The sequence below is a fragment of the Brienomyrus brachyistius genome, chromosome 1 (assembly GCF_023856365.1).
Source record: "Brienomyrus brachyistius isolate T26 chromosome 1, BBRACH_0.4, whole genome shotgun sequence".
NCBI lineage: Eukaryota > Metazoa > Chordata > Actinopteri > Osteoglossiformes > Mormyridae > Brienomyrus > Brienomyrus brachyistius.
The window spans coordinates 27,545,341-27,573,270 of record NC_064533.1 but is presented as its reverse complement, the minus strand read 5'-3'; the positions used below and the strand labels follow the sequence as shown (position 1 = coordinate 27,573,270).

General features: G+C 43.3%; 1 protein-coding gene across 5 annotated transcripts in view; it reads right to left on the bottom strand.

The window, feature by feature from the left end:
- Positions 1-813: 813 nt before the first annotated feature.
- LOC125751458 (GREB1-like protein) overlaps positions 814-27,930 on the bottom strand; it is a 44,660-nt gene continuing 17,543 nt past the window's right edge. For 3 of the 5 annotated variants that reach the window (XM_049030287.1, XM_049030306.1, XM_049030296.1), the window contains 27 exons: positions 27,595-27,771; positions 26,505-26,615; positions 26,150-26,287; positions 23,558-23,680; positions 23,029-23,166; positions 21,366-21,542; positions 20,713-21,021; positions 20,008-20,136; positions 19,336-19,470; positions 18,285-18,482; positions 16,722-16,902; positions 15,777-15,948; positions 14,626-14,756; positions 13,748-14,087; positions 13,089-13,204; positions 12,079-12,281; positions 10,925-11,406; positions 9,979-10,081; positions 9,659-9,838; positions 9,402-9,541; positions 8,992-9,153; positions 7,288-7,492; positions 6,879-7,044; positions 5,945-6,308; positions 4,834-5,034; positions 4,293-4,431; positions 814-3,801 (listed from right to left, as the gene is read on the bottom strand). In XM_049030287.1, coding sequence (XP_048886244.1) covers positions 3,638-3,801; positions 4,293-4,431; positions 4,834-5,034; positions 5,945-6,308; positions 6,879-7,044; positions 7,288-7,492; positions 8,992-9,153; positions 9,402-9,541; positions 9,659-9,838; positions 9,979-10,081; positions 10,925-11,406; positions 12,079-12,281; positions 13,089-13,204; positions 13,748-14,087; positions 14,626-14,756; positions 15,777-15,948; positions 16,722-16,902; positions 18,285-18,482; positions 19,336-19,470; positions 20,008-20,136; positions 20,713-21,021; positions 21,366-21,542; positions 23,029-23,166; positions 23,558-23,680; positions 26,150-26,287; positions 26,505-26,615; positions 27,595-27,771 — 5,084 coding nt within the window. In that variant the 3' untranslated portion in view covers positions 814-3,637. Of the gene's footprint in view, positions 3,802-4,292; positions 4,432-4,833; positions 5,035-5,944; positions 6,309-6,878; positions 7,045-7,287; positions 7,493-8,991; positions 9,154-9,401; positions 9,542-9,658; positions 9,839-9,978; positions 10,082-10,924; positions 11,407-12,078; positions 12,282-13,088; positions 13,205-13,747; positions 14,088-14,625; positions 14,757-15,776; positions 15,949-16,721; positions 16,903-18,284; positions 18,483-19,335; positions 19,471-20,007; positions 20,137-20,712; positions 21,022-21,365; positions 21,543-23,028; positions 23,167-23,557; positions 23,681-24,901; positions 25,954-26,149; positions 26,288-26,504; positions 26,616-26,751; positions 26,824-27,594; positions 27,772-27,930 lie in introns of those variants that run through there. The other 2 variants (XM_049030316.1, XM_049030325.1) reach the window with 2 other exon arrangements.

The following is a 27,930-nucleotide window of genomic DNA, read 5'->3' as shown; positions in this document are numbered from 1 at the left end:
GCATAATGCATTTAAAATATCCAAATGTGTACAGTATATTCAGATTGCACAAAAAGATAATGAAATCTAATTTGTCTCATGCTGAAAACTATCTTGGTGAAAACTGATACTTGATGTATGTATGCATTACTCTTCTGCTTTCCCCACTGGGCTACCATCATCAGTCATCAGTCATCATGGGTCAGTCATCAGTTGAATGTCTTTGTGGTTCTGAGCAAAGAGACCAATCAGTCAGCTTTAGCACGTCGGCTGACCTCAGTGTTATGGGCTGCCCCTTGAGCTTTAATGGCAAAGATGGTTTTCTCAATGATGTCTTCCTCACTTCTTGGCCCAAGCCTCACATCTCACACTTCAACATTGTCACTGAACATTAGATAACTTAAAACTAATGACTGTCCTCAGACATCATTTCAGTATTTCTATATTGGGCAGAGTGGTGTCTCTGAGGCTAGGGATCTGTTGCTGGTTCAAATCCCATGAATGCCTGGAGTGATTCTACTCCTTTGGGCCCTTAAGCAAGGCCCTTAACCTGTAATTGCTTCATCCTGGGTATGATGTTAATCTACATCCAGCCCTATAAGGAGGCCCTCCAACTTACAGGAAACAACTTGTGGGTTGGTGGCAGGATTGGCACGCCAGCTACTGGAAGAAAAGACACTGTTCCATTCAGATTACTGTGGTGAGGAGGTATCACCTGCTGCGTGGCTGCACTCAGGTTCTCATCCTTGAGGTGGTTTATCATGTGGTGGGTGTGGCAACACACTGAAATCAACGCAAGCTCCTTACCTCTCCCTATATTGGTTATATCTAGAATCAGAATTAGAATGCCTTTATTGTTATTGTAACAAGTAACAATGTGTTTTATCACCATTTGAAGCACATTTATATACACATATACAAAACAATGCATCACGAACATAATTCAGGTATCTAATAATTGTATTACTGTTATAAGCTAGTTACAGCAAAAAACTGCAGGGGGTGTGTGCTTAAATGTTTATTACTCCCTCTTATAAAAAAAACATTCCAAGATTCATAACTTTACAGATCTGCTGATGTGATTATAGCAATCCTGGAATAGATGGATTAAAAGATTGTATAGTGCAAACATTCCTGTTAACTCCATCTACTACAGCCTAGAAGATTACATATACCAGGCTTTATGATGGGCAGAGCTAATGTAGGAATATCCTACTTAATACAGTCAGAGCATCATACAAAATTAATATTTATTACAAAATCTAATACAATAAATAACACTTCCTCATTAAGTAATTTCATACTCATTTTAAATATGCATTTGCTTTGAGAAAAGGGACAGCGAAATACATTAATGGTGAAATGTTAGGTACATTTTACAGTACTGAGCAAAAGTCTTAGGCTACTAAATAAAATTGTTTACATTTCTTTCATGTTGTAAAAGTATAATGATAAGTCTGTCAAAGTGTGTCAGTTTAGCCAGTCAAAACCTCTCCTAAAGTCATCCCAGTATTTTCAATAACCATCCATCACACCCATGATTGTTTTTAATTAAGCTACTAGCACACCTTGCTTGGCTAATCAATAACATTGAGATAGTTAACTAAATTGATTAAGTGAGCTGGTGGAGAATTTTAATAGATTCATGAAAGTCCCCTTGAGGAGAGCTTTGGGAACCAAAGGCTATCATAACTTTTCGGAGAAAAAGTTTTGAACATTTTTTTGAGTGTGAATACACACATACTGCTCAGATAAATAGCTTTAAATATCATTCTCATCAGCCACCTGTGAGTTTTGCACAGTACTCTACGTTGGAAGTAGCACGATGGCTTAAAGCGCAGAAATAATTGGCAAAAAAAAAGCTTTATATAAAGCCTATAAATGGTAACGTTTCTTTAGTATATTACATACTTTTGTCTTTGACCCTGTATTTGCACAAGTTTAAACCATGACAACAATGGCAAACTCTTTGGTACTTATTAAACAACATTCATGGGAAGATTGTGCAATGAACATTCCCTGTAATAAACCTTAAAATAGTTTATACTAATTTACCATCGTTTATGCCAATTTTAAACAAGTAATGCATTTTTATGAGAACTTTATACTAATCCATACCAAGTTTACTTAGTACAATAACAGACTTAGGTTAGGTTCTGAAACTGACTCAGTCCACAGGAGACTTAGATGGAAAAAGTTCAAAAGTATTTCAATTAGTTTTGAAAATTTAACAAAAGCTCTTCATTAGATGACATTACATGTACATATGATGAGGAAGCCAGACTTTAGGTCATTGGTGGTCTCATCTCAAAAACAACAAACGGACTGAGTTTTGAAAAATTTCTCTCTAATTATTCCACACCATCTGACTCTTATTAAGAATTCAAAGGCCCACTGCACCTAAAATGCATATTGTTCCACAAAGCTATTACCCGGAATTAAATCAAATACAGGGTTCAGTGACAGCATTGTACAATATCAATAAAGTTCAGTCATGTATAGTAATATTGCATTTAAAAAGTACTCAGGCGATGCTTTGAGTCCATATTTAAAGAAGCACCTTGACTTACACTAGTACAGTAGCATAAAGCTGTATTGGGAAGAGGCTGTCTGACTGACAGAATCATTGGAGCCAGCTGGTGCTGAATGGGTAAAGCATAACAGCCATGTGGGTTGCCATACTTGGTTTGTTACTTCTAGTTCCTGTTAATCCATCCATCCATCCATCCATTTTTTCGTACCTGCTTGTCCTATTCAGGGTTGGGGGGGGGGGGGGTCAAGGTGGGGAACAACCCAGGATGGGGTGCCCGGTGCCTCACCCATCACTGGCTACATTCCCTTTAATCAGCCTTACACTAGTAGCCAAAATTGTGGCTACTTCTAGTTTTTAGAGATTGTAGAACTTTATTCAATTGTTGTTCCAGTTACTTATTTAATTGTCCAAAGTATGATATTTGTAAAATCATACATTTGAAGATTACATAAGTAACTGGGGCAACAGCTGAATAAAGTTCTCCAATCTCTAAAAACTGGAAGTGTTTCCATAATTATATTCCTGAGACTAAGTGAATATTGAGACAAGCAGATCAGTGGTTATCTCCTGCAGATTTAGATAAATATACCATTGTCAAACCATCATGAATAATTAAAAAAAGAATAGCTATAAAAAATTATTCAATTCAGCCCCACTTCACCGGTTCCGGTCATTCAGACTTACTGCGTCCATTCCGCACTTTCATCAGGCTGGAGCATAAAATAACTTATGGGGTACATGAGGGAAATAGCCAAATGACAGGTGGTGGGAGATCTAAATCCCTCATGGAACAGTACTGCTATAGTCCTGAGTGTGGTATGGACCTTGGTTCTTTAGTAAATATCTAGCTGTATAAATATTTTATATATTAAAAAATGATTAATCAAGAATAGAAATGACATTTTTTGATCATACACACACATTCCTAGGGGTTTGGGCTATTTGTGGGACATGGTCGTTGTGCTAAGACATGGCTCAGTGAGCTCATTGGACCTTCAAAGGCGAGAACCGATCTGCCTCTTTGGTGATATTTTGGGAGAAGATTGTTCAGCTCTCTTCTGTCTCAGCATGTAACTATGATTTGCAGTTGAGAAGTGTGAATGGGCCCTCAAACTGTTCCCTGTGTCAGATGTGGTGACCTGTCAAGAAGTAGAGAGGTTGGTCCTCATTGGCGTTGGCTGTCTGGAACTCATCTCTCAGACGAAACTGCCATTCATCCTCTAGATCCAGCCTCACGATGGTCTGCCGTAAGGAGCTGCGGTCTCGGCAGATCACACACAGAGTAGCACCTGACCATAGACAAACAGAGATGGTTGTTTGTGTCATATGACCACTCACATGAAAACAACAATCATATGACTTGCTAAAAGTGCTTCAAACTAACCTCAGCAGGCTCAAATTTGAAGCTCAAATTTCTTTGGAGCCTAAAGCTGAATAAGGGCGCTTTCACATTGCATTAACTTTTTTCAGGAACCAGAACTTTATTCTGGAACCAGGAACTTTTGTTGTGTTCACTCTCCCATGCTTATTAAGTGGTATGGTCCCAGTTCCCATTGTGTAGTGTGAAAGCCACACAGGAAAGTGGGCAAGAGCAACAGAAGTCCCCAGTCCAGACAGGGACCATATTCCAGAACCTCTGTGTGCCTTAAGTATGAAGTAAATATCTGTTCATACTTTGAAACTCTTCACAACCTGGACTGTTAACATATGAGCAGGTCGTGGTTTATACTGATATGATAGATCAACAACTAATTTGGAATCAACCCCATGGGCTAGTTACCTTTGAGGAATTTGAACTTCTTGAGAAAACTGGGCACCACAAACGAGTCACAGAGGTAGAGGAGGAGTCCACTGAACACAAGGCCCTTGTGGTCCAGATTGACTGAGTGCGGCCTGGAGCTGAGGTAGCATACTGCAATCTGAGGAATAATGAACAAACAAGTAAGAACATAAGACACTTTTAAAAACTGATGAACATCCTATTTGGAAAAGTTACAACACCTAAGCAAGTGATACTGAAAAAACACTACACTTATTAGGATTTCCAAATGTAATTCAATTAAATATACAAATGAATATTTTGCAGAGATTTTAATCCAAAGTGACGTATTATTGAGAAACCACAGCCTACTAGTGCCTAGAGCAATTGGGGTTAAGGGACTTGCTTAAGGGCCCAACAGTGTAATCAATCTGCTGATCCTGGGATGTGAACCTGTGACATTCTTATCACAAACACAGTGTCCTAAACCTCCCTCAGTAAGGGTAATGGAATATTCTAGAAGGAGGACATTTCTCATGTTCTGGGATGCTGAGCCGATTACCTCTGGGCCAATGTTAAGGTAGCTGTCGACAGACAGCAGAGGGTTGGTGCCATTGCTCACAGCTTTGGGGAACAGTTTGCTGCCATTATGCTGCAGGAAGGTCTCCAGTAGGACCTGGGCTGGAGCGGCCAGCAGCATGTGTTCGCTGTCTGGGGCACACACATACTGCAAGGGGCTGACGGGATTGGGGCCTTCTGATATCTGTCAGGGAGAACAAGCTACTGATCACACACGCTGGAGCATGTGGGAGATTCCAGTACTAACCTAGATCAACATAAAATACACACAGCAGATGGGTCACTAGACAACATATTACATAAATACATTCCTTAGTTAGCAGATAATAAAGAAGCATGTTTTGCTAACTCGATGGCTAGTTATGATCTTCTGACTCTACTCGCTAGCTATTTATTAAGATTTTGAAATATCTGAGGTGGGACAGGAGCCCCAGAGTGACGTTTTAAGTGGAGCCAGGAAAGAACAAGCCCACCCCTCTGTATACATAATGAGAACAAAAAGCATTACTAAGCCTACATTGTCATATACAGTACTGTGCGGAAGTCTCAGGCAACTAAAGAAAATGATGTTTAAATGATCTTTATGTCGGTGTAAAACTATGCTATTATTTCTGTCAAAGTCGGTTAGCTTAGCCATTTCAAAACCTCTGCTAAAATCATCCTAGTATTTCAAGCAACCATCCAATACCCCCATGTATTTTTTGACTCGACCACTAGCACACCCCGTAGAGCTAATCAATATCTCACTGACTATTTTTTAACTACTTAAATTAATCAATGTTACAAGCTGGTGGTGAAATTTAACAAATACATGGAATTGCTGGGGTGCCCCTGAGGAGAGGTTATGGAACTGAAGCGGTGTTCATCTACCCATCCAACTGGATAACAGAAGAAATTTTACAAATTTTTATCGTTCCTCTAAATTTGCATATGTTCTATTGTTAATTTGTGTCTTTTGTTCTGAGCAAATATGCACTTACTACCCGGATAAACAGCTTTAAACATTTCTTTTGACTGCCTAAGACTTTTGCACAGTATTGTGCTTCTGGTGCGTATCACTATGATGCATGTTGACTGATTCTGCGCCTGTTTACCAGAAGCTTGGGTTTGATAACAATGTCCTTGCGCCCCCCGCTGGTAATGTGTTTCTTCATGAAGCTGAAGTGATTGAAACGGCAGATAAGCAGCCTGCTGCCATTGGCGCGCAGGTTGAAGTCCACTTCCTCGTGGCTGTAGCGGTTCAGGTCGTATTGGACATTCTGGGTCAGGTCCACGTTAAGCATGACGAAGTCGTGGACGTGGCAGCGAGAGAAGGGCGTGGGTGGGGGGAGCAGACCACTGCTCCACTTGCGAATGCCACACAAGGCATACAGGCCTATGTTGGGCGTGGCCTCCATGTGCTGTAGAACGGTTTTCAGCGAGACATTCTTGAAGCTACGGGGCACATCTGTTGTATTACTGTGAAGATTGAAAAGGATTAGAATATGACTCTTAGTGCTTTCCCAAGGGCTGCATCCCCCAATCACGGCAATCAGCACAAAATCTCATTTTTGTGTGCCAGTATGGAAATAGCAGTTGTATTTGTAATTAAATTTTTTTTACCACAATGTACCACAAGGTTTAAATATATTTTTTCTTCCATTTAAATGATCTCACAGGTCAGTAAAAATAGCCCTGTTTACACTAGGTGATGGAGTAATTAATTTTAGTCAGCTTTCATTCATGTCTTACACCATCTTTTAGTGCAATGTGGCTGTTGTATGTGTGTCGTGGTAGTGCCCTCTGGGGGCAGATTAATGCATAGGATATTCTTGGCTATAGCCTAGGGTGCTGGCAAAATCAGGGGCCTCACCCAGCGAAACAGGGGCCCCGTCCTGTCTTATGAAAAAATGGAATGATTAAATGTAATAAATCTAGCTGGTCAATCCAATGACCCCCCCCCCCCACCACCACCACCACCTCCTGACTGGCAACCCGTCCCTGGCTACTCCGACTGCACTTCTCAGTATAGCAGGCAGACTGCAGTACCCGCTAAGATCCTGTATGGGGTGGGAGTTCCACAGCACGCAGGAATCATCCATCATGACTACGAAGGGCCAGACGTCCTGCCTGTTTACTCCTTGCTCCTCCATCCGATTGCGCTCCAGCTCAAGGTTATGGTACGATAGCTCCTTGATCATAAAACGGGCCGCTCCTGTGACAGCAAGAACACAAACCCATTTAACGGTAGAGTTAGGAGCATCCTTCCAGAACGTATCTCTCCCTCTGTGGAAATGTCACCGTTTAGCATGTCATTATTATGCTCTGCCGGAGACAATTCAGTTCGATTATTCACAGGAGCTCTACGGACAACATGAACCTAAACGCCTGGATGATGCTATTTTTTCGTCGCCATCAGTTAAAGAAAAGATTAAGTTTGTTTTTTCCTTGCACTCACCCACTCCAGCACTGTTGAACATAGCAGGCAACACCAGCAGGGTTTGGTTAGGCCAGTATTTCCTGTAGAGAGACATCTCACAATCCTTTACCACCAGGATGTGTAGGTGGGCTGCGCCTTCCATGGCGTGGTAGATGTTGAGTAGGCCGTGCTCATGACGCCCAGTGGTGGGGGTGAAGATCGGGCTCTTTACCATGTTGGGGTCCTGCTCCAAACAAAGGCAGCATTTTCTCTGTGAGTTGACTTTGCATAAGGCAGTAATGACTCAGATAAATCATCCTTAGAAGCTTGCGCTATAAAGCGTAATGGAAATAAATCATGTGGAAAAAGGAACAACGACTATGTTTGCCAAATTAATTTCAAGAAAGAAAAGCAGTGGTAACAAATTAACTTTTGAATTCACAACATACAAATGACAAAATCAGAGCAGCATTCATCTCCCAAATACTTATCCTGATCACTGTTGCATAAAAAGCAGAATTCTCCTTATCTTTATTGGTACAATGGCCATGTTTCCTAGTCCATTCAGGGTCTTCAGCATCCTCATGGGCATGAACGTGAACCCTTCCACCTACTTTCTGGATCCTCTTACCCAGAAACATCAGTGCATGCATGTGATATATAAGATATCAGCAATGGAGGTTGTTCTCCTCTATTCTCTGTTCACAAATAGCCCGACGTCTTAGAACAGCTTTGTTAAAATGACCAAAAATGTAGATGCATCGCCTGACAGTATCAAGTGGAGAAGACTAAGCCATCACCTGGAGTATTAGTAATAACTTCATACTCAACATGGCCTTTCTATAAGATCATTGTTGATTTGAAGATTGCATAGAACTTCGAAGATCCCATTAACACAAAACACATATGTAGAAAAGGACAAGGAGGCCACATTTAAGGAAAATCAGAGACCAAAAACATCTCTAATCAGGATCCATATATATTCGTTATCAAAGGCACCTTAAGCTCCTCTTTTATAGTCTAATATAGAGGCAAGTACATTATTTCCAGTTACTCTAAGATTACAGGCACTGAGCTCTGCTCCCTCAACTCCAGCTTCATCCAAAAAACTAAACAGGTCAACAAGAATGTCTCAGATTCCTCACGACCTTCTCCAGCTGCTTCCATGCAGCAGACGGCTGCTATCAGGACACTGTAGAGCCAAGGTGTTGCTGGAGCTCAGGTCCTGTCTTTGGACAACATGGCCTCACTGCACCCTAAGCGAGTCTTTTGTGACACGCAGCAGTACACACTCCTGCACTATAATCCGTGCTCATTCATATTTCTGTCCACTCCACACTCTCACATATTTATCTGCTTCTTTATTTCTTTGTGAATGCCAACATGTATGTTCATATTTGTGTATATATGCATTCCTGTCTGTTTGCACCTAAGTATTCAGATCCCGCTCAGTATTGTAACAATTTTAGCATAATAGTAAGAGTTTAAACAGAACTGCAATAAAATTTACAGCAGCCTGGTTGTGTGTTAATAGTTTCTATTGTATTGTATTGTATTCTATTCTGTTTTGTTCTATTATTACATTGCCTGGGATAGCCTGTGAAGCTGTACTAAATAAGTAGTTAAAATATGTATTATTGTTGTTGTTGTTACTACTACCACTACACTGCGATTCTCAGTATCTCACATCTCCAGCCGCTGACTGTGCCGGCTCCCTGCCCCAGGTCTAGAGGCAGAACTCACCTTGTCTGACATAAGAGGCAGTCTCATGCTTTGCAGGTGTTTGCCTTGCTGGCTGAAGAAGAAGTGCTTTTCCTTTGCCTTGGGGATGATGAACTGCAGCTGGACCTCCTCACCCAGCATGGAGCAGCAGAATGTGAAGATGTGTAGGGTGTCATCTGGATGCTAATTCACACAGAAACACATACAATCTCCCAGTCACACTGTGAGTGATATTTAAGGCAAAAGGGTACTGATCGTGCCGCTAGATTTCTTATAATGAGTGTCAGTTCATTTGTTCTGCCTCGTTAGCCGTCCTCAATTTTTTTATGTTATTTGTTGTTTTTATGCATTCTGCCTGAAGGACGTGACAGGCATTTGAATTCATGACACTGTATTCAAGTAACTATGAACATTTATGCAGGGAAACTCACTGGAACAATGGCTCCGCACTCACTGTACTGGTGACACTGTTCACAGTGGTGAAAGGCATTCTGGGATGCAAAACTGGTCAGCATGACCGATATAGTCTCACGCCTCGCAGATACATCTGGACTGATGGCAAATTTCTGTCCTGTACAGAGACACGGGTATATACAAATAAACACATAACAGCTTCTGTCATCTATGCTTTCAAATACTCTGGAATCATTTACTTATGTCTGGTTATAGAAGGCCATCTCTGACTTACGTTTCTTTGTACTGTCATGGTTTCTTGGTTGAGTACCCTTGGACTCTACTTTTGCATACAGAGGACTGGCCATACGGAACTTGGGATCTCGTGGAGATAAGTCAAATGGTAGACTCTGGATAATGTTTACATCTGGCCACTTCTCACAGATGTTCTGTGCAACTTCTGAGTCTTGAAGTTCTATAAGACAATTACACGTGGTTATCAGAAAACCTTCTGGTTATCAGAGTGTCATTAGAGAAGCTTAATTTCATTTGATCATACAGCGATTCTTATGATGGGTGAGTTGGCATGCATGCATGAAGATTGCGTTCACAAACCTGACTCTAGCTCTGGCTCATCATAGACATCCACCTCCAGCCGGCGAATCAGCATGTGGGACAGAATGCGGAGGAACTGCAAGTAGGCACCTGTTTTCCCCACCTGGAACATCACCATTACATCACTGCGTGAAACTGTTCAGCTAATCTATGGTTAGAACCAGCCTGACATGTCACACTGCCCCCATATGGAAGGAGGCTGTAATGAGCTACCCTTGTACTTCTCTTACAGTATCTATATGAGTACTTTCATATTTACAGTATGACATTTACAAATAACACTATTTTTGTTTCAGAACTCAAAGTAAAATATTAACGTATTTGGACATTTTAAGTTGCATAGCAACACAGATTAAAACACACACACACAGAATATTGCACATACATAAAAAGAAAGAAAAACACATTCTGTGAATTAAATCCCCTCAAAAATATCCATGGGTCACAACAGAAGCCCTAATAAAAAATCATTTTAAGGAAAAAACATATAAGCAGGGGATTGACATAACTGGTACGCAAGTACATTCACCCTTAAAAACGATGTGTGTGGCAATTTGCGGCGATATGACAAGAAATTATTGTGCATTTTAACCTCTATACCGCAAATTAAGTATGAATTAGTATATAAAGGTTAAAATGTACGATAATTTCTTCTCATATCGGTGCAAATGCACTTAAAATACATACGCATTTGCGATGTTACAACAATCGACTGCCGCACGCATCCTTTTTTAAATGTGAATGTGTACTAGTGTACACATACAATGCAGGAATGGCATATAACACAGGACATAAATTCATTCATTCATAAGTTCATTATTGTATATAATGTATGAATAATTGTAATGTTTTTAAATTCTATTCTGAAAACAAATGATCACAAAAAATATACAAAGCAATAAAGCGTGTGCTGCATGTTTTACACAGTAGGGGGAGCCCTTCATACCTGTGGAGGCCCAGTTAGCAGCAGGCGCCGGGGGTGGCCACGTTCCTGAGTCTTCTGGTCCACTTGGCTGCTGTAATCGCTATGGTTCTGAGGGGGATTAGCGCGCTCATGGAAGCATACAGACCGCTCGTTCCCCTTGAGGTTCTGGAGGAAGGGAAGATGGGTGGGACTGTTCCAGGTCCCGTCAGCAGGGGGCAGGAGCCCCGATGTCCCTGCGAGGAGGTTGTAGGCAGCGCAGGACAGGATGAGAGTACAGGGAACTGGACCCGGTGAGGTGAGGGAGGCGTGGCTTGACTGGGACGACTGGCTGGGTCTCTGAGCAGATGAAGAGGAGGATGTGCTGGAGCAGGACGACTGAGGGACAAGGCTATGCCCAGCCAAGTGGGAATCACACTCATGCTTATCCCTCTGGGGCGATCCCCCTCCCTTAACAATGGAGTCAGGGAGACCAGAGGAGCTCACGCCATTGTCGGTGGTGGAGCCTGTGAAAAGGACGTGATGAAAAATTATTTCTGAGGGCATCGAGTGGGTTAGGACGCTGTGCCAGTGATCAGATCGAGTCCTAGGGTAGGCAGAGTGATTTCACTTCAAGCCTCGGTTGTTTCCAGAGTTTTGAGCATGTAAATGGTATTTGCCTGGTTTATTGTGAAACAGTCTGGCGCTGATTACGTCTAAATGAAATATCTTGGGAAACAGAGTACCAGTGAGTCAGAGGAAATACGCAAAAAGACTCTGCAGAAGAATAACGGCTGGTAAGTGGCCTAGCAGGTTATGGTGCAGTTCCAGTGATTGGAACATCACTGGCTCCGATCCTGTTGTTAGCTGGGTGATTTCACAGTTGGGCCCTCAAGGGCTGCTCTTAACTCCAATTGCTCTAGGAACTGTCTGACCCCAGTCTCTAAATTGTATGCTGCTTTGGGTAAAAGTGTCTAAGAAATATGTAAGTGTAATAACGGCTCTCCAGAGCTTCACAGCGAGTGGGCCACAGAGTGACTGATGTATGTGTGATGTTTGGGTGCATCTGGGAGTTTGGCAAGTGCTTTGCTGACGAACTTTATTCATGCTCCGTGACTCATTAGCTGATTCAGTGGTTCAGCTGTAGAAGGTCCAGGTTTCTGATACAGTAGGTGTTTGGTGCCAGATCCTGCACTCACTGGAGTTTCCTGTCACAGCGCTGCTGTTGCTTGGTGGCCTCTCTAGCTCCATCTGTAGGTCATTGTCCAACATGACCTCCTTGAGTGGCCCCACTGTGACTCCTGGGGAGACGTAGGAGCAGGCAAGGCCCACCTCCCGCTCTAACCCCGTGTGAGTCAGGCGGCTTGAGTCGATTAGCCGCAGGTCGCAGTACTTCAGGGAGCTGCAAAAACATGCACATGTATTGTCACTTTCTAAGCATTGTTGTGGGGTTTTAAGATGTGGGGTATGGGAGGGGTAAATCCTATCATTTGCCAATGGTATATTTTGGTTTGGTGAGTGACAGAGAAGGGGGCCAATCAGCTTTCAGCTGGGGTCAGTGCCCCTGTAGCATCATATGATTATCTTGCATACGTTATTACTACAATGCCCTTGATATCTACAACACTTTGGATAATCATCCTATTGTTTATTTGTTACAGTGTTCATGCTATTGATTAAGTAAGTGCTTAGACTAGCAATGAAGATATCCAGTCTTGGTAAAGGCACTTAAATGAGAGTTTTTTCTGTGTGTTTCTGGTGTGTGTTGGAAAATCACCAAACAGAGACATCAGTCCTGTTAACATTTCAGTTACCACTGAATGTAACCCTGGTGTTAACCCTGCTCAGAGACCCCCTGTTAATGTAACCCTGGTGTTAACCCTGCTCAGAGACCCCCTGTTAATGTAACCCTGGTGTTAACCCTGCTCAGAGACCCCCTGTTAATGTAACCCTGGTGTTAACCCTGCTCAGAGACCCCCTGTTAATGTAACCCTAGTGTTAACCCTGCTCAGAGACCCCCTGTTAATGTAACCCTGGTGTTAACCCTGCTCAGAGACCCCCTGTTAATGTAACCCTAGTGTTAACCCTGCTCAGAGACCCCCTGTTAATGTAACCCTGGTGTTAACCCTGCTCAGAGACCCCCTGTTAATGTAACCCTGGTGCTCTGTAGCACCAGCACAGCACCTAGATCACAGAATATCTATGTTACCTTGGAAATGTCTCTCCCAGGGGGTCTTTCCCGGTGTGGATGAGGATGCAGGGTAGCCCTTGCAGGTCCTCGTATGTGTGCGGGACCCAGTCCACATTCTCACAGCCCCGCCAAGCCTGGATCACAGCATGGAAAATCCCCATTAGCAGAAACACATCCCCCATAAGCCCAGTTCTTATCCATCCCGAGTTACCTGTCATTTGTGCAACTGAATGAAGGGAAATTCGTACTTGGACTTCAACGAATGTAAATTTTTCAACATTATTGGTACTACAAACTCATGCCTGTACGTACCACTGTGGACACTGGGGTCAAGTTTTCAGTATTTTTCAGCAACTCTAATAATAATGATCCATTACAGGGCACACCTATGAGGGACTAACACTTCTGACCTCCTGGTTACGGCCCTGCATCGACTCCTCCATTTTTTTTAATTTAATGAGAGATTCTATAAGGTGTTGTGTGCCTCTGTGGGTTAGGGTTCTGTGCCCATTATCAGAAGGTTGGTAGTTCAAGTCCCATGGCTGGCTATGTAATGTCAACATTGGGCCCAATTGCTCCAGGTACTGGCTGATCTGGTTCTCTGATCCCCACTTTACTTTGAACTGCTACACAAATGTTAATATGCACTGGGGGTACAGATTTTCCCTCAAACTCACTTTAAGACGGGACAGGAAATGGGGCGCGACACAAAGCTCGGCTTCAGGGCCTCCCAGCAACACCTCGAAGCGAAACTGCAGGCCCAGCTTGTCTCGCGCCTCCTTCAGCCGCTCACGTGCTCGCACGGCCAGCTGCGGAGAGGGCACGCGGATCAGCGCCATGGGCCCGTGCCCACTCTCACTGCGGCCCGGGGCGTCGATGAGGTCATCCATGATGCCCAGCGTCTCCGGTGTCACACGATCCCGCAGAGAGCCGACAGCCACCAGTGACACCATGGCGTCGACGTACTGCTGGATCAGCAGGTAGCTGCGGACGACCATGCTGTGCAGACGCGGGTGGCTGGGAGAGAGCGTGCTTGGTGTTAAAAGACTTTCTTAAAATTCAGTCAAAAAAAAATTGGCAGACATCCATGATATGATGATATCCGTTCTAAGATATCCATAATATGTATAACGATACCCTGTAACAATGCATTTTGTAATAATGCCGCATTATGTAAGCTTTAAGCAGTTCTAATGATCATAACGATTATAATAATGATGATGATGATGATGATGATGATGATAATAATAGGGTAATGCTGCAATAGTCAAGTAGTCAACAGATTTCTAACATTTCGATCATAATGAGTTATTACATAATGTGTCACACGATGTGTGACAATGCATTGTGTAATTACATTTCATTATGTGATGAAAATTTGTTACATTTTGTTGAGTTATTACATAATGCGGCGTTATTACATAATGCAGCATTATAACATTATGCACTGTAACATTTAAAGATATCCACAATATAATTACACCCAATCTGTTTTATCTTATCCACTCTGAATTACATGACAACGAGGCATATTGCTACAAGAAAGACCACACACTTCTCCAGCAGGATGCTGGCCATCTTCTCAAAGGCCTCATCAGAGCGCAGGATGGGGCAGGCCACGCCCCATCCCAAAGAGCACCTGTAGCTGTCCAGACCAAAGTAGACTTCCTCTTCTTGAGGAGAACCCTAGAAAAACAACATAGTTAGTTGTTTATTCATTCATCCATTTTCATCCATACCCACTTGCCCAATGCAGTGTCTTGGGGGTCTGGGGCCTATCCAGGAAGTTACGGGCACAAGAAGTGCCAAACCATCATAGCACCAAACTTGGTTGTGTTTCTTTTAATTAACCAACATAAGAGAATGAAGAGTATCAATGCAATAGCAAATATAGATAAATGAACAGCATCAATGTACTAAGAAGCAAAAACGAATGAAGAGTATCAACATAATAACAAACATGGAGGATTGAAAAGAATCAATGCAATAACAACCACAAAGGATTGATGCAGTATCACTGCAATAAGTGACTAACATAAGGGACAAAAAAGCACCAATGCCAAGCCGCTAAGCTTGCTGCCACCTACATAACTGCCTGTGTACGTCTTGGACAGCAATTTGGTGTAAGCAAAAAGAGAATTTCCCCACAGGGATAAATAAAAGTGTCATTATTATTATCCATCCATCCATCCATCCATCCATCCATCCTCCAAACCGCTTATCCTACTGGGTCGCGGGGGGTCCGGAGCCTATCACGGAAGCAATGGGACCGAGGCAGGGAACAACCCAGGATGGGGGCCCAGCCCATCGCAAGGCACACTCACACACCATTCACTCTCACATGCAATTCCTACGGGCAATTTAGCAAGTCCAATTAGCCTCAGCATGTTTTTGGACTGTGGGGGGAAACCGGAGTACCCGGAGGAAACCCCACGACAACATGGGGAGAACATGCAAACTCCACACACATGTGACCCAGCCGGAGATTCGAACCAGGGTCTCAGTGTGAGGCAACAGTGCTAACCACTGCACCACCATGCCGCCCCCCTTATTATTATTATCATAATTATTATTATTATTATTATTATTATTATTATTATTAACAAACATAACAGCAAGAAGATTATCAATGCAATAAGAAACATAAAGGAATGAAAAGTAGTAGCTTTTTGGAGTTGGTCCCGATAGAGAGAATGGAAAACTCACTATGTCTGCAGAGGACCAGGAAATCTCATTGTCCAGAATGACATGGGGCTGCAGCGCGTCAGGGAAACAGCTGACCTGCAGCACTAGCAGATTCACTGAACTCAGAACCTCTGAACAGTTGATGATTTGATCAGTTAGGCCCTGCAGTTGGCACCCAGACCCTGCAAGGACACTGAAAGGATGTGGAAAAACAGGACACAAGTTTCAATCTACGATACGATATGATTGATGAAGACTGTTAGTAGGAAAGGACTCCAGACTCAAAATCATGACAATAGTACACAATAATTAACAGGAGAAGAGCATTTGTTAGATTTTTGCTCCCGCAAACTCCCATCCAATCAAGAACACCAAACATCTGGTACAGGTGTTCTGGAAACTGGGAGGAAGCAAAACTGTGGACTGTCTAGGTCTCCCTGAAGACTGTGTTGTGGAGCACTTTGTTAGATCATATTTTCCCGTGCTTTCCTGAGAGCATTCTTGTGATTCTGCTGGGATTTCAGGAAGAACAAACACATGCACGAAAAGACTGAAGCCTGCTGAACTGCTAAGGACCCAAACCCTTAATCACTATGAATCTAGTGACATAAAATGGATGCTCTTCCTTAGGAATGTCCGCACAAGATCACAGATTCCTAAGCAACGTCCATCCATCCATCCATCCATCCATCCATCCATCCATCCATCCATCCATCCATCCATCCATTTTCTATAACCACTTGTCCTATTCAGGGTCATAGGGAACCTGGACACTATCCCAGAGGCTACAGGTGCAAGACAGAGAACAACGCAGAACAGAGCGCCAACCCTTTGCAGTACTAAGCAATGTTTCCCATCAATCTCAGCAAGTGAGATCCACAAAAAATCCACAGTGGATTTTTAAGGAGCTTGGATAGTGACAGTACGTGATTGATAATGAGATGTCTGGTGAAGGCAAATACTTACTTAGTCAAGTCCACATGTGCATCGTCATGGATGAGAACAAAAAGTATGTAGGGATTCTCTTTCACCTTCCTCATGAAGGACTCAATCTTTTCATGTGCATCATTATCCAAACGGACAATGTACTTATCCAGTATCTGATGGTCAGAAAAGGATTGTTCTATACCAAGATCAAGCAGGACACCTAAAAAATAGCAAGTCACAGACTTTAACACCAGCATCATCCATTATATTAATCATGGTCATGAAACCTTTTTCATTTAATGATTTTGAGATGGGGGGGTGGCATGGTGGTGCAGTGGTTAGCATTGTTGCCTCACACCTCTGGGACCCGGGTTCAAGTCTTTGCCTGGGTCACCTGTGTGTGGAGTTTGCATGTTCTCCCCATGTCGTCGTGGGGTTTCCTCCGGGTACTCCGGTTTCCCCCCACAGTCCAAAAACATGCTGAGGCTAATTGGAGTCGCTAAATCGCCCGTAGGTGTGCATGTGTGAGTGAATGGTGTGTGAGTGTGCCCTGCGATGGGCTGGCCCCCCATCCTGGGTTGTTCCCTGCCTCGTGCCCATTGCTTCCGGGATAGGCTCCGGACCCCCCGCGACCCAATAGGATAAGCGGTTTGGAAAATGGATGCATGGATGGATTTTGAGATGTCCATCTGGTCATTTTCCAACCGTTATTCTTGAACAGGGTCATATGGGGGGGGGTGTGGCAGCATGGTGGTGCAGTGGTTAGCACTGTTGCCTCACAGCTCTGGGACCCGGGTTCAAGTCTCCATCTGGGTCACATGTGTGTGGAGTTTGCATGTTCTCCCCATGTTGTCGTGGGGTTTCCTCCGGGTACTCCGGTTTCGCCCCACAGTCCAAAAACATGCTGAGGCTAATTGGAGTTGCTAAAATTGCCCGTAGGTGTGCATGTGTGAGTGAATGGTGTATGAGTGTGCCCTGCGATGGGCTGGCCCCCCTTCCTGGGTTGTTCCCTGCCTCGTGCCCATTGCTTCCGGGATAGGCTCCGGACCCCCCATGACCCAGAAGGATAAGCAGTTTGGACGATGGATGGATGGGTGGGTCATGGAGGGAGATATACAGTTTATTTTTATTAACATAAAACAGAAGTGGAGGGTGGCTGAGTGTGCAGCACTGCTGATTCACACATCCTGGGTTTGGGGTTTAAAGCTCATCCCTGCTTTGAGTGTGTTGAGCATGCATGTTCTCCCTGTGTTGTGCCAGTTTTCTCCAGGTACTCTTCTACAGTCCCAAGATGTTCATTTAGCAAATGCTTCTATCCACAGCAACATGTAAGGGTCAGCCGGTCCCTGGAGCAACTGAGGTTAAGGGTACAACAATAAAGTTGCTCTGCTGATGCTGGAACCTTCCGATCATAAGCCCAGAGCCCTAACTCACCAAGCTGGTTTCTAGGCTAACCGTTGTTACCCATTGTGTGTGTGCCCTGTGATCGACTAGAATCGTTTCTGTGATAGCCTCCAAGCACCATCTGCAACACTCTGCTGGATAAGCAGTTTAAATATGTATGCAAAAATATTTCTCACTATCGAGTGAAGGCCGTCCCACCTGATTGTCTGATTCGGCGTGCAGTTTGGTGCGCCAGCACTTTGGATGGAGGGAGCAGAGCGAGGAAGTCCACCTGAGAGAAGCGGCCCAGGTCCAGGCTCTGGCTTCCGGAATCAGCGATGGAGCAGACCTGTGAGAGCAGGCGACGGGCAACATCCAGCTGGGTGGGGTACATCCGGAATGCCTTACTCACCAGGCCTGCCAATGGATCATGGGAAATACACCAAAAAATAGCTTTATTAGTCCTCAAAATAACTGCATAAAACATAAATCCATCCACCCTCTGCAATTGTCCTTTTCAGGGTCACACGAGGTCCAGGACTTACATGCGCAAAGCAGGGAAACCCATCGTAGGGCACACTCACACCAACACACAATTGTGCCCTTGAGAGGTAAAGTGGACTATCCCATAAAAACAAAGTTTTGAGAAAATGAGCTCCAAAGTTGACATTTTTTTAAAAAAATCAGTGTGCCTATACCCTACAATTGATATAATATAGCATAGAGGTATGACTTAAATAACAACTTATCCAATTGAAAATATTCAATAAAAAGTCGGTAGGGGTCAAAAATATGGGATAGACCACTTTACCTCTCAAGGGCACAATTTGGCAACCCCAATTAACCTCAGCATCTTTTGGACTATGAGGGGGGAACCAGAGTACCCTGAGGAAACTTCACAACAACACAGGGAGAACATTCAAACTCCACACAGAACGCTGCCGGAGACTCAAACCCAGGTCCCAGCAGTGTGAGGCAACAGTGCTAACCGATGCATCACCCCCAAAACAGAAATCACATTTCAGAAATTGTACAAAGAGGTCTGAGGTCTTTCTTCATTTAAAATTTGCAATAGCTTGCTCAATATTTAAATTTTATATATACTGTAGTTTGACACTAATCTTGCATTTTTATATTGCTTAATTTCTTGCCAAATGCATTACAGTAGGTATAATAAATTATGAAATTAAACCACGGGTCTCACAGGCAAAAAAACATGGCAGATAAGAACAAAAATAACCCCGAGGAACCATGGGGCTGCGCTCCTCACCTGGATGGGGGGCGGGCATCACTGCAGCCGCCTGAGGGGAATGAACTCCATCCTGAATATCCCCTTGGAATGGCTGGGTGACCTGGTCCCCCCATCTCCTATGAAATGCTGCAAGCTGCCTGTCCAGCTGGCCCTCTGCAATGAAAGCAGGCACTAGCCAATGTCACTGACATCTAGGTAGTATCTAAATACACTGTCAATTACAGTAGCTAGCTTTCCTCCTAGAATGTTTCTACGTTTTTATTCAAGGTTCAAGGTATTTTTATTCTCATCAGCAGCTGTGCAGACGTCCCTAGCGGGAGGAGACAACGTTCCTCCATGGACCGGGGTGCAAGATACGTTGACATAACAAAAATACTATGTGCACATGGACAAAAACAACACTAAGGTTTTAATTATTTAGCAGATGTTTTTATCTAAAGTAACCTATATTTTCTGGGGGGGGGTGGGGAAAGCAGGATCAAGCCATCCCTGCAGCACTTAGGGCTTAAGGACCTCATAGTGATGTAACTCGAGCTGTATCAGGATTCAAATCAGCCTCCTTTACATCACAGAGATGGCATCCTAACTCACTGAGCCATACACCCCCCTTTACATCATAGATCACTCTGATGCACATTTAACTATGCAAGAAAAGATCATGGTTAAGTAACCATGTATAATCTGGTTTACCTAAAGAGGCTGTTTGGAAATGCGAGGCCAGAATATCGATTCTCCCGGTGATCAGCTCGTAACTGATCTGTTTCAGAAACTCATTTGTGGACAGCATGCGTTCTGCCAGGGCTCTGGATTGGTGTTTACCTGGAAAAGAACACATCCTTATAACACAAGTTTCAGTTATGTATGTATCTGTTCTACACATACATTATTAGTCTAAAATTTTATATTATGATACATTAAATAAAAGATTTGCACTTGGTTTCCCAAACCAGCATCAAAAAATAGGTAGAAAAGAATGCTAAGGTTTGGACAGCTATAAAATGTGTGTGTGTGTGTGTTTGCGTGTGTGTTTGTGTGAGCGGGTATACCTATCCTTGTGGGGACACAATGTCCTCATAATGTGATAAATATCTGTTTTTTTTTTCCCTTATGGGGACCGGTTTCCTGATCCCCATAAGGGAAAACTCTATTTTATAAAAATCAGTGACTGCTATGAAAAAACTAAAAATGCTAAAACTCTTGTATTTTGCTTGGTTACTTATGGCTATGGTTATGGCAGGGTGGGGGTTAAGGGTGTCATAGTTAGCGTTAGCATTTTTCCCATAGAAGTGAATGAGCGGGCCCCATAAGGTAAACCCTACGTATGTGTATGTGTGTTTTTTTAAAATGCTTCAACTGTTTCTCTCCAAAGACATGCTGTAGAGCGGCATAACTGACCCAGGACCAAGACACAGAATTCATTTCCACGGATTCTGGAGGAACAGATGATCATCACGTAGTCAGGAAGTCGCTGGTCACGGGAGCCCTGACACACAGAGTGCAGGGATTCGGATATGCCTTCCCCAAGAGAATTGTGGGTGACCAGGATCTGAACGGAGTCTCGAGAGACGCTGGCGGCCAGGCAGGCCAACCACGAGAGCTGGGTGGACGTAATAACATCTGGGCCATCGTCCCCCGAGTGTCTGTTAAGCATGGCCTTCAGAGAAATCTGCTCAAACTCCTCACGGAGAGGGATTTGGTCAGGATCTACAAAGAAGAAACCAAACATGAGAACATGTATTGTGAACCTACTGCTGACAGTCCATGTCACGTCTATTGTACTTTGCCAATGTTATTAAATTAACTAAATACATGATGTCACTTCTACGAAGGACAATTGTATGAGATACATGCAATAATTTCCACGTAAACTAAAATGACAATTAGATTTAAAATACTGCTGTAAACATACTTGACTGCAGTGTTCCTGAATCATTTAACAAATGAAAAGGCTTTACCTGTTTCCCTGCTGCAAGATTTATGTTCACATGGAAACTAAATCACATAAATAAGATGCCACTCCAGCTAAAGGAGGATTTTTGGAGCCTTACTTAGCTTTACGAGGTACTGCAGGGTGAGCAAGATCATGGCTTCCACGCTGAGCGGTGGTCTGCTTGGGGTGCCCAGTGTCTCCCCGCCCAGTCGGCTGCCCTTACAGATGCCGAGCAGCAGGGGGCACACTACTATGTCCTCTACATTGCCGCAGAAGTAAGGTAAAGAGCCATGACCTGAAACCAGAGACAGGTCTGTACGTCATAGCAGTGATGTAGCGGGTGTGGGGCCACTTTCCCTTTGCACAGATCTTCATCCCTGACACAGTAGTATTGCTTCTGTTACCCAATGCAGTTATTCTATTTTTGGCTTTTTCCCATAGTGCAAGGGCTGTTTTTTTGTTTGTTTTGTTTCACTGATCTTGACATATTTTGTTAAACCCATATTAGAAAGCAATAATTGGTAGTGTAGGCGGAGCTTAGAGGCTGGTGATGTCAAAAGGGGCAGGGCTTATATGGAATTCCTTCACGAGCTAGGTCACCAATCCCCCCCCTCCCACTCCACATCCGCTTATCACAAACACAACGTGTAAATTGTTTTAATAGTTTTAAGGTGGGTCACACTTCCCCCTTTATCGTGAAGGAACACCATATAAGCCCCCGCCCCATTATGACATCACCACCACTAAGCTCCGCCTATACTACCAAGGATTGGTCTCTCATATTCATTCAAATCCCCAAACAAATTCTTTCCTCACTATCAGGAGCAAGTATGACAGGAGAATTTAATTATAAAAATTTTCCCCCTGGGATCAATAAAATCTAATTTTATCTTATCTTATATTTATCTACAAGTAAGTACTACACAAACCAGAAATGTAATAACCCATAGCAAATAATGCTTCTGAATTATGGGGTGTCAAACGTTCATTTTCGTGTACAAAATACATTCTGTGCCACAAAAACCATTATTTAATGACGAAATAAAGTAATGCCTTGCTGCATTCTGTCAACAAAAACAAAATTACTTCACTTTTTTGTGTGCACAGAAATCAAAAGGAATGTTGCAATTTGTGCACAGAATTGATATCAGCAGTTTTCATTTCGTCGACAGAAGAAAGTCATTTTGTGGTCGGAATGTATTTCGTGAATGAAAGAAAGTCATTTTGTACACAAAAGAGTTATGAAAGGCATCACAAAATGCCTTTCATCTTTAGCTGAGTCAGGAGAGGTATGTAGTATGTAGAATGCGTGCGCCCCTTGTAGAACCTTTTAATCACCAGAAGGCGGAGCACCAGCTTTGATTTTGCAGACACATGAAGTTATGTTAAACTTGCATTTAAATTTAATAAAAATATAAATAACTCCTGGGCTCATACTCCAACTTTTGTATGTACTCATTAGTCTCACTATTTTTCCATTACGTTTTTAATATTTTTAGCCAAGCCAATGAAAGATCTTGCAGCTTATTCTCTCCAACTGTAGGCTATGTTACCATGCCGTTTTCCCCGGAATAACACTGTCCGCAATAGTTCAGATCAGACACACTGGGTAGCCTACATGTAATATGCAACAATAAAATGATAAATATGAATGGATTAACACAAGGAGTCACAGATCCTCGTAGAATCGCTGGTGTCGCGAACTGTTGATGGTGGTACAGTTACTCGACCCGGTCCGCAGAGTTTGAATTCAGAGTGTAAAGTGTCGTTTTGGGTTGTACCTGTAAGGATAACAGGTCGGACTCCTATGTTGTTCAGCAAGTTATCAGGGACGATAACCGTCTCCTCCAAAGGAATGGGCTGGGGCTTCAGGACTCGTGGAAAGTGGCTCTGCAGTGTGAGGTTTGCAGATGAAGCATCTTTGGAGCCACAAACAGAAAATTCATCTGAGTTAGGAATGCTCCAATGCGATAACCCAATGATGGCATCATGTGTTAACTCATCGATGTCTTGATAGCCCAATGACGTCATCATGCGGTAACCCAATGATGTCTTCATTTGATAACCCAATGACATGTTTATGTAATAACCCAATGATGGCTTCATGTGTTAACTCATCGATGTCTCGATAGCCCAGTGACGTCATCATGCGGTAACCCAATGACGTCTTATATACATATATACATATATACATATGTACATATATATACATATATATATATACATACATATATATATATAGGTAGTAGCTGGTTATTATAGGTGCCATTATGGGACAGGTAAGGAGTTCCTCTTGAGGCCGTCTCTGACCTGAGGCCTGGCTTGATGGCTGAATAGCGGGGGCAGGGGCAGCAGTGGGGTGACCATAGGGGGAGTCAGAGCACCAGCTGCGATGGCGTTTCTTCGGGGGGCCAGAGGTCATGGGTGAAGGAGCTGAAGTAAACAAAAAACATAAAGACACCCCTTGGGAAGATTTGTAAAAAAAAACGTTAGAAAAAATCCACCTTTTGGTGAAGTAGCTTCATCTCATACTGAAAAAAACAATGTGAAAAATCCAACCTTTCATTGAAATAAATGTATTCAAAGAAAAACAAATCCTTCATCAAGAAATGCTTATTTTTAAAAAGAAAAATCACATGTGCCACAATTATTGGCACCCCAGCATTTAATGCTAAGTACAGCCCCCCTTTGCCGGTATAGTGGCTTTGGAGAAGTGGTAACCCCAAGATTGGGGATTTTTTTTGCCTCTCAGGATCCTCCGCAATGTACGTGGGGGCAAAATAATCCTCTTCCAGGCAGGTTTGTCACAGTTCCAGTTCTTGTTCACTATTTTATTATTGCCCTAACAGTACAAATGGGCATTTTCAGGTGAGTAGCTGTTTTTAATAACCATTCCCTGACTTATGAAGGGCAACACACTTCTCCCTCATTTGGTTTGTATGTTCTCTTATCTTCATCCATCCATCCATCCTCCAAACCGCTTATCCTACTGGGTCGCGGGGAGTCCGGAGCCTATCACGGAAGCAATGGGACCGAGGCAGGGAACAACCCAGGATGGGGGGCCAGCCCATCGCAGGGCACACTCACACACCATTCACTCACACACGCATACCTACGGTAATTTAGCAAGTCCAACTAGCCTCAGCATGTTTTTAGACTGTGGGGGGAAACCGGAGTACCCGGAGGAAACCCCACGACGACATGGGGAGAACATACAAACTCCACACACATGTAACCCAGGAGGAGACTCGAACCCGGGTCCCAGAGGTGTGAGGCAACAGTGCTAACCACTGCACCACCATGCTGCCCCGTTCTCTTATCTTTCCCATGTTAATGGACGACCATAGGAATTTGCCCCTGTGTCACCTCATTTTTGTCCCCCAGTTAATAATGAAGTCATGGATTACAGCTTGAAGGTTCCTATTCTCTCCAATCAACTCAAAGATGTACAATTTAGATGGAAAATATGCTTCATTTACTTTGTGTTCCCAGGGGTGCCAGTAATCGTGTAGGGCACCGTATCAATAAAAGAGGATCAAATATAAATAAATAAATTAATAAATTATAATATGTACATACAACTGATGCACATGCACTGATAATGACTTTTCAGAACGATGACTCTGCAGAGTACTAAAGTGGGGAAACATTTACCTGAACCATAATCCCACTGGTCTGAGTTACGGTAGCCTGGGCTCCCAGTTATCTTCTGTGGCCGTTTAATGGGGGAACTTGATGGGCTAAGTACGCCAAGCTGCCCTTCGGTGGTCAGTCCACTCACTGAGGAACTCGCTCGTAGCGCAGTGGGAGCTGGACCATGAACAGGCATCGATCTTCTAGCAAACTGCTACTCAGGTTCATGTCAGTGATCTACAGCTCTAACACCACAGCTTCGCTGGGAACACTTCACTTGAGGGGACACAAGTAATGTTGTAGTACATTACTAACCAGTAACTAAGTGTTAGTTACGTACTGATGCCATCTTCGGTCATCATTAATCACTCATGGTGGTTCATGTATTTCATAGAGGAAATACATTAGATCATGATTTGTTCTTGAGTAGTAACTGAGTAAATAAATTATTTGTAATTCAGACATTCTGTTAAGCATTTTTTTACATTGTAGAATTTACACTTACCATACTGATTATATGTAAACTGATATAGTCAGATTTACACTGGTGTCCATCATTTTATATGCTTACCCTTTGGTCCCTTACATGGACTCCATTGCTACCAAAATATACCGGTACATATGCAGTGCTCAGACTAAAGAATGCTGCTGTACCTTATAGTGGCTATGCTGGGTAAGTTAGGGTTAGGGTTAGATATGTTTTTTCTTTTAGTTAATGCCTAAGGTCTACAATGAATCTATGATCTTATCCCATAACATATATCAAATGTCCATATCAGTGTCCGAATGCTTTGAGTAACCATTTTCTCCCCGTACAACGTCAATAAAAGCCTGATATGGATACAATACTGTCACAAGTTCAGTTGCCTAGCAACAACACACATCATGTCGCCAGAATATTATCTATCCATCTTATAACCACTTATTCTAGACATGGTTACAGGGCGTCCTGGAACCTGTCCTAGGCAGCACAGGGCAGCCACAGGATTTATCTAACGGCACGTCTCTGCACTGCGGAAGGGCTGCAATCCCCAGAACACGTAAACTTCACACACACACACACACACACACACACACACACACACACACACACACAGCCATGGCGGGATTCCAGCCCATATCCCAGGGGGGTGCATGCCAGAAATGTTATCCACAGAGTGACCATGATTAAATAAATAAATAACCATGCTGAATAAATGTATGAAGGAAATGTGTTACACATGTATAATGGAATATTTAAATGTGTACGTTGGTGCGTGGAAAGATTACTTGAATCTGTTGGTAAGGTCTTGATCCCCTGGGGAGGGGTCAGTGCCTGGGCCTTGGTCTTCCTGCTCCCTCTGGCTGATTCCTGACACCCCAAAATGCTGGCAGAGGTGCTGGAAGAGGAGCGGCTTAGAGGGGAATCTGTGGGGGGGGGGGGGGGTGGTTATTACTGAGAATGACTCACCTGCCTTCTGTGTGACAACTATACAGAAATACATCAGTGGCCGATCTTTAAAAATGTGATTCAATATAAGAGACCTTTGGTTCAACCTTTGGATGTTTTTTTTCCTTCCATTATGGAAGGCATCTTCCACAGTTTCTAAGTTACTTTAATTAAGAATTGCTTTTTGCAGACCACCTGAATGAGAAAACAGTGAAGATCCATGACTGTTGCTGGTTCCCATCTCCTTGTTGGACAGGGACGCACACAAGCTGGGCTTCAATGATGGAGACTGCCTCATTTTACAGTCTGGAATAAAAGGCACAGGCAATGCAGTCCTTACTATATATACAATCACAACCTTGGGGCAGCATTTTCAGATGCTGTTAAATGCCGCATGTAAGGTTATGCAATTAAGAGCTCTAATGGGTTTTGAAATGCAAACCTGAGGGATGACGGATTTAATACCATCCGTCCATTTTCTCAAGCTGCTTGTCCTATTGAGGGTCATGAGGGGTCCAGAGCTATGGGTGCAAGGCAGGGAACAACCTAGGGTGGGGCGTCAACCCATCGCATGGCACACTGACACACCATTCACTCACACAGGAACACCTGCGGGCAGTTCAACTCAGGATGTTTTTGGACTGTGGGGGGAAACAGGAGTTCCCGGGGGAAGCCCCATGATGACACATGGAGGAAATTCAAACTCCACAAGTGCAGATACTTGAATATGGCTCAGAGATAAGTTCCAATTATGTTCCAATTATTGGAACAGTATGTTCCAATTCACTCCCCAAAGATCCCCAGACAATTCACATTTTTATTCTCTCCCAGTTCACAAAACACATCTGAAGCAGGTATTCAGCCAATTCTTGATTGGCTGGGAGCTGGGAGGAAGCAAAAGTGTGGAGTTGGGGGGAGGGGTGGTGGGTTGGGAAACACTACCTTAAAGATTTGAGCAGTTGCACAAAATGAAAACCAATCAGATACTAGGTTTCACAGTGTGATGGCGTGACTAATGCTGAGTGGTGCATGCTAAGATGAATGATGAATGGCAGTTTGTACTGGTGTTTATTGCTCACAAACCAGGGGACTATACCACAAAGTTGGGTTTCTTGCTTAGCTGGATAACTTGTTGGATTTAAAGTAGTCTGGGCTAAATGTAATAGAACGAAGGTAAAGCCCATTTAATTAGGGTACCTTAAATCGGTCAAGTTATATTGTTATCTAACAAATTTAGCTTCCCAATACAGGCCCAAGCCTCAGAATAAACAGGCTCCTGTTTCACCTTTCCAGCAGATGGGGGGGCCCTTGCAAAGCCCCCCCTGGGAATTCTTCACCAGGTAGTACTTCAAGTGCTTCTGCTTTTTGGGCTGGGTGACCAGCTTCAGGTTGATGTGGTTCGAAAACTCAGTGAAATAGCGGAAACCCTTTTCTCCACAGCCAACGCAGCGCCCGGAAAATCCTGCGGGAAACAATTAAATTTGCCTGTAAAAACACATATTGTTACTATTCGCAGCTACCTGGTGTGATATGAGGAATAACTGATCAAAATCCCACGCTAACATGTAATATCCTAAAAAATGGGTCAAAGACAAAAAAATATTATTCAGCAAACCTAATT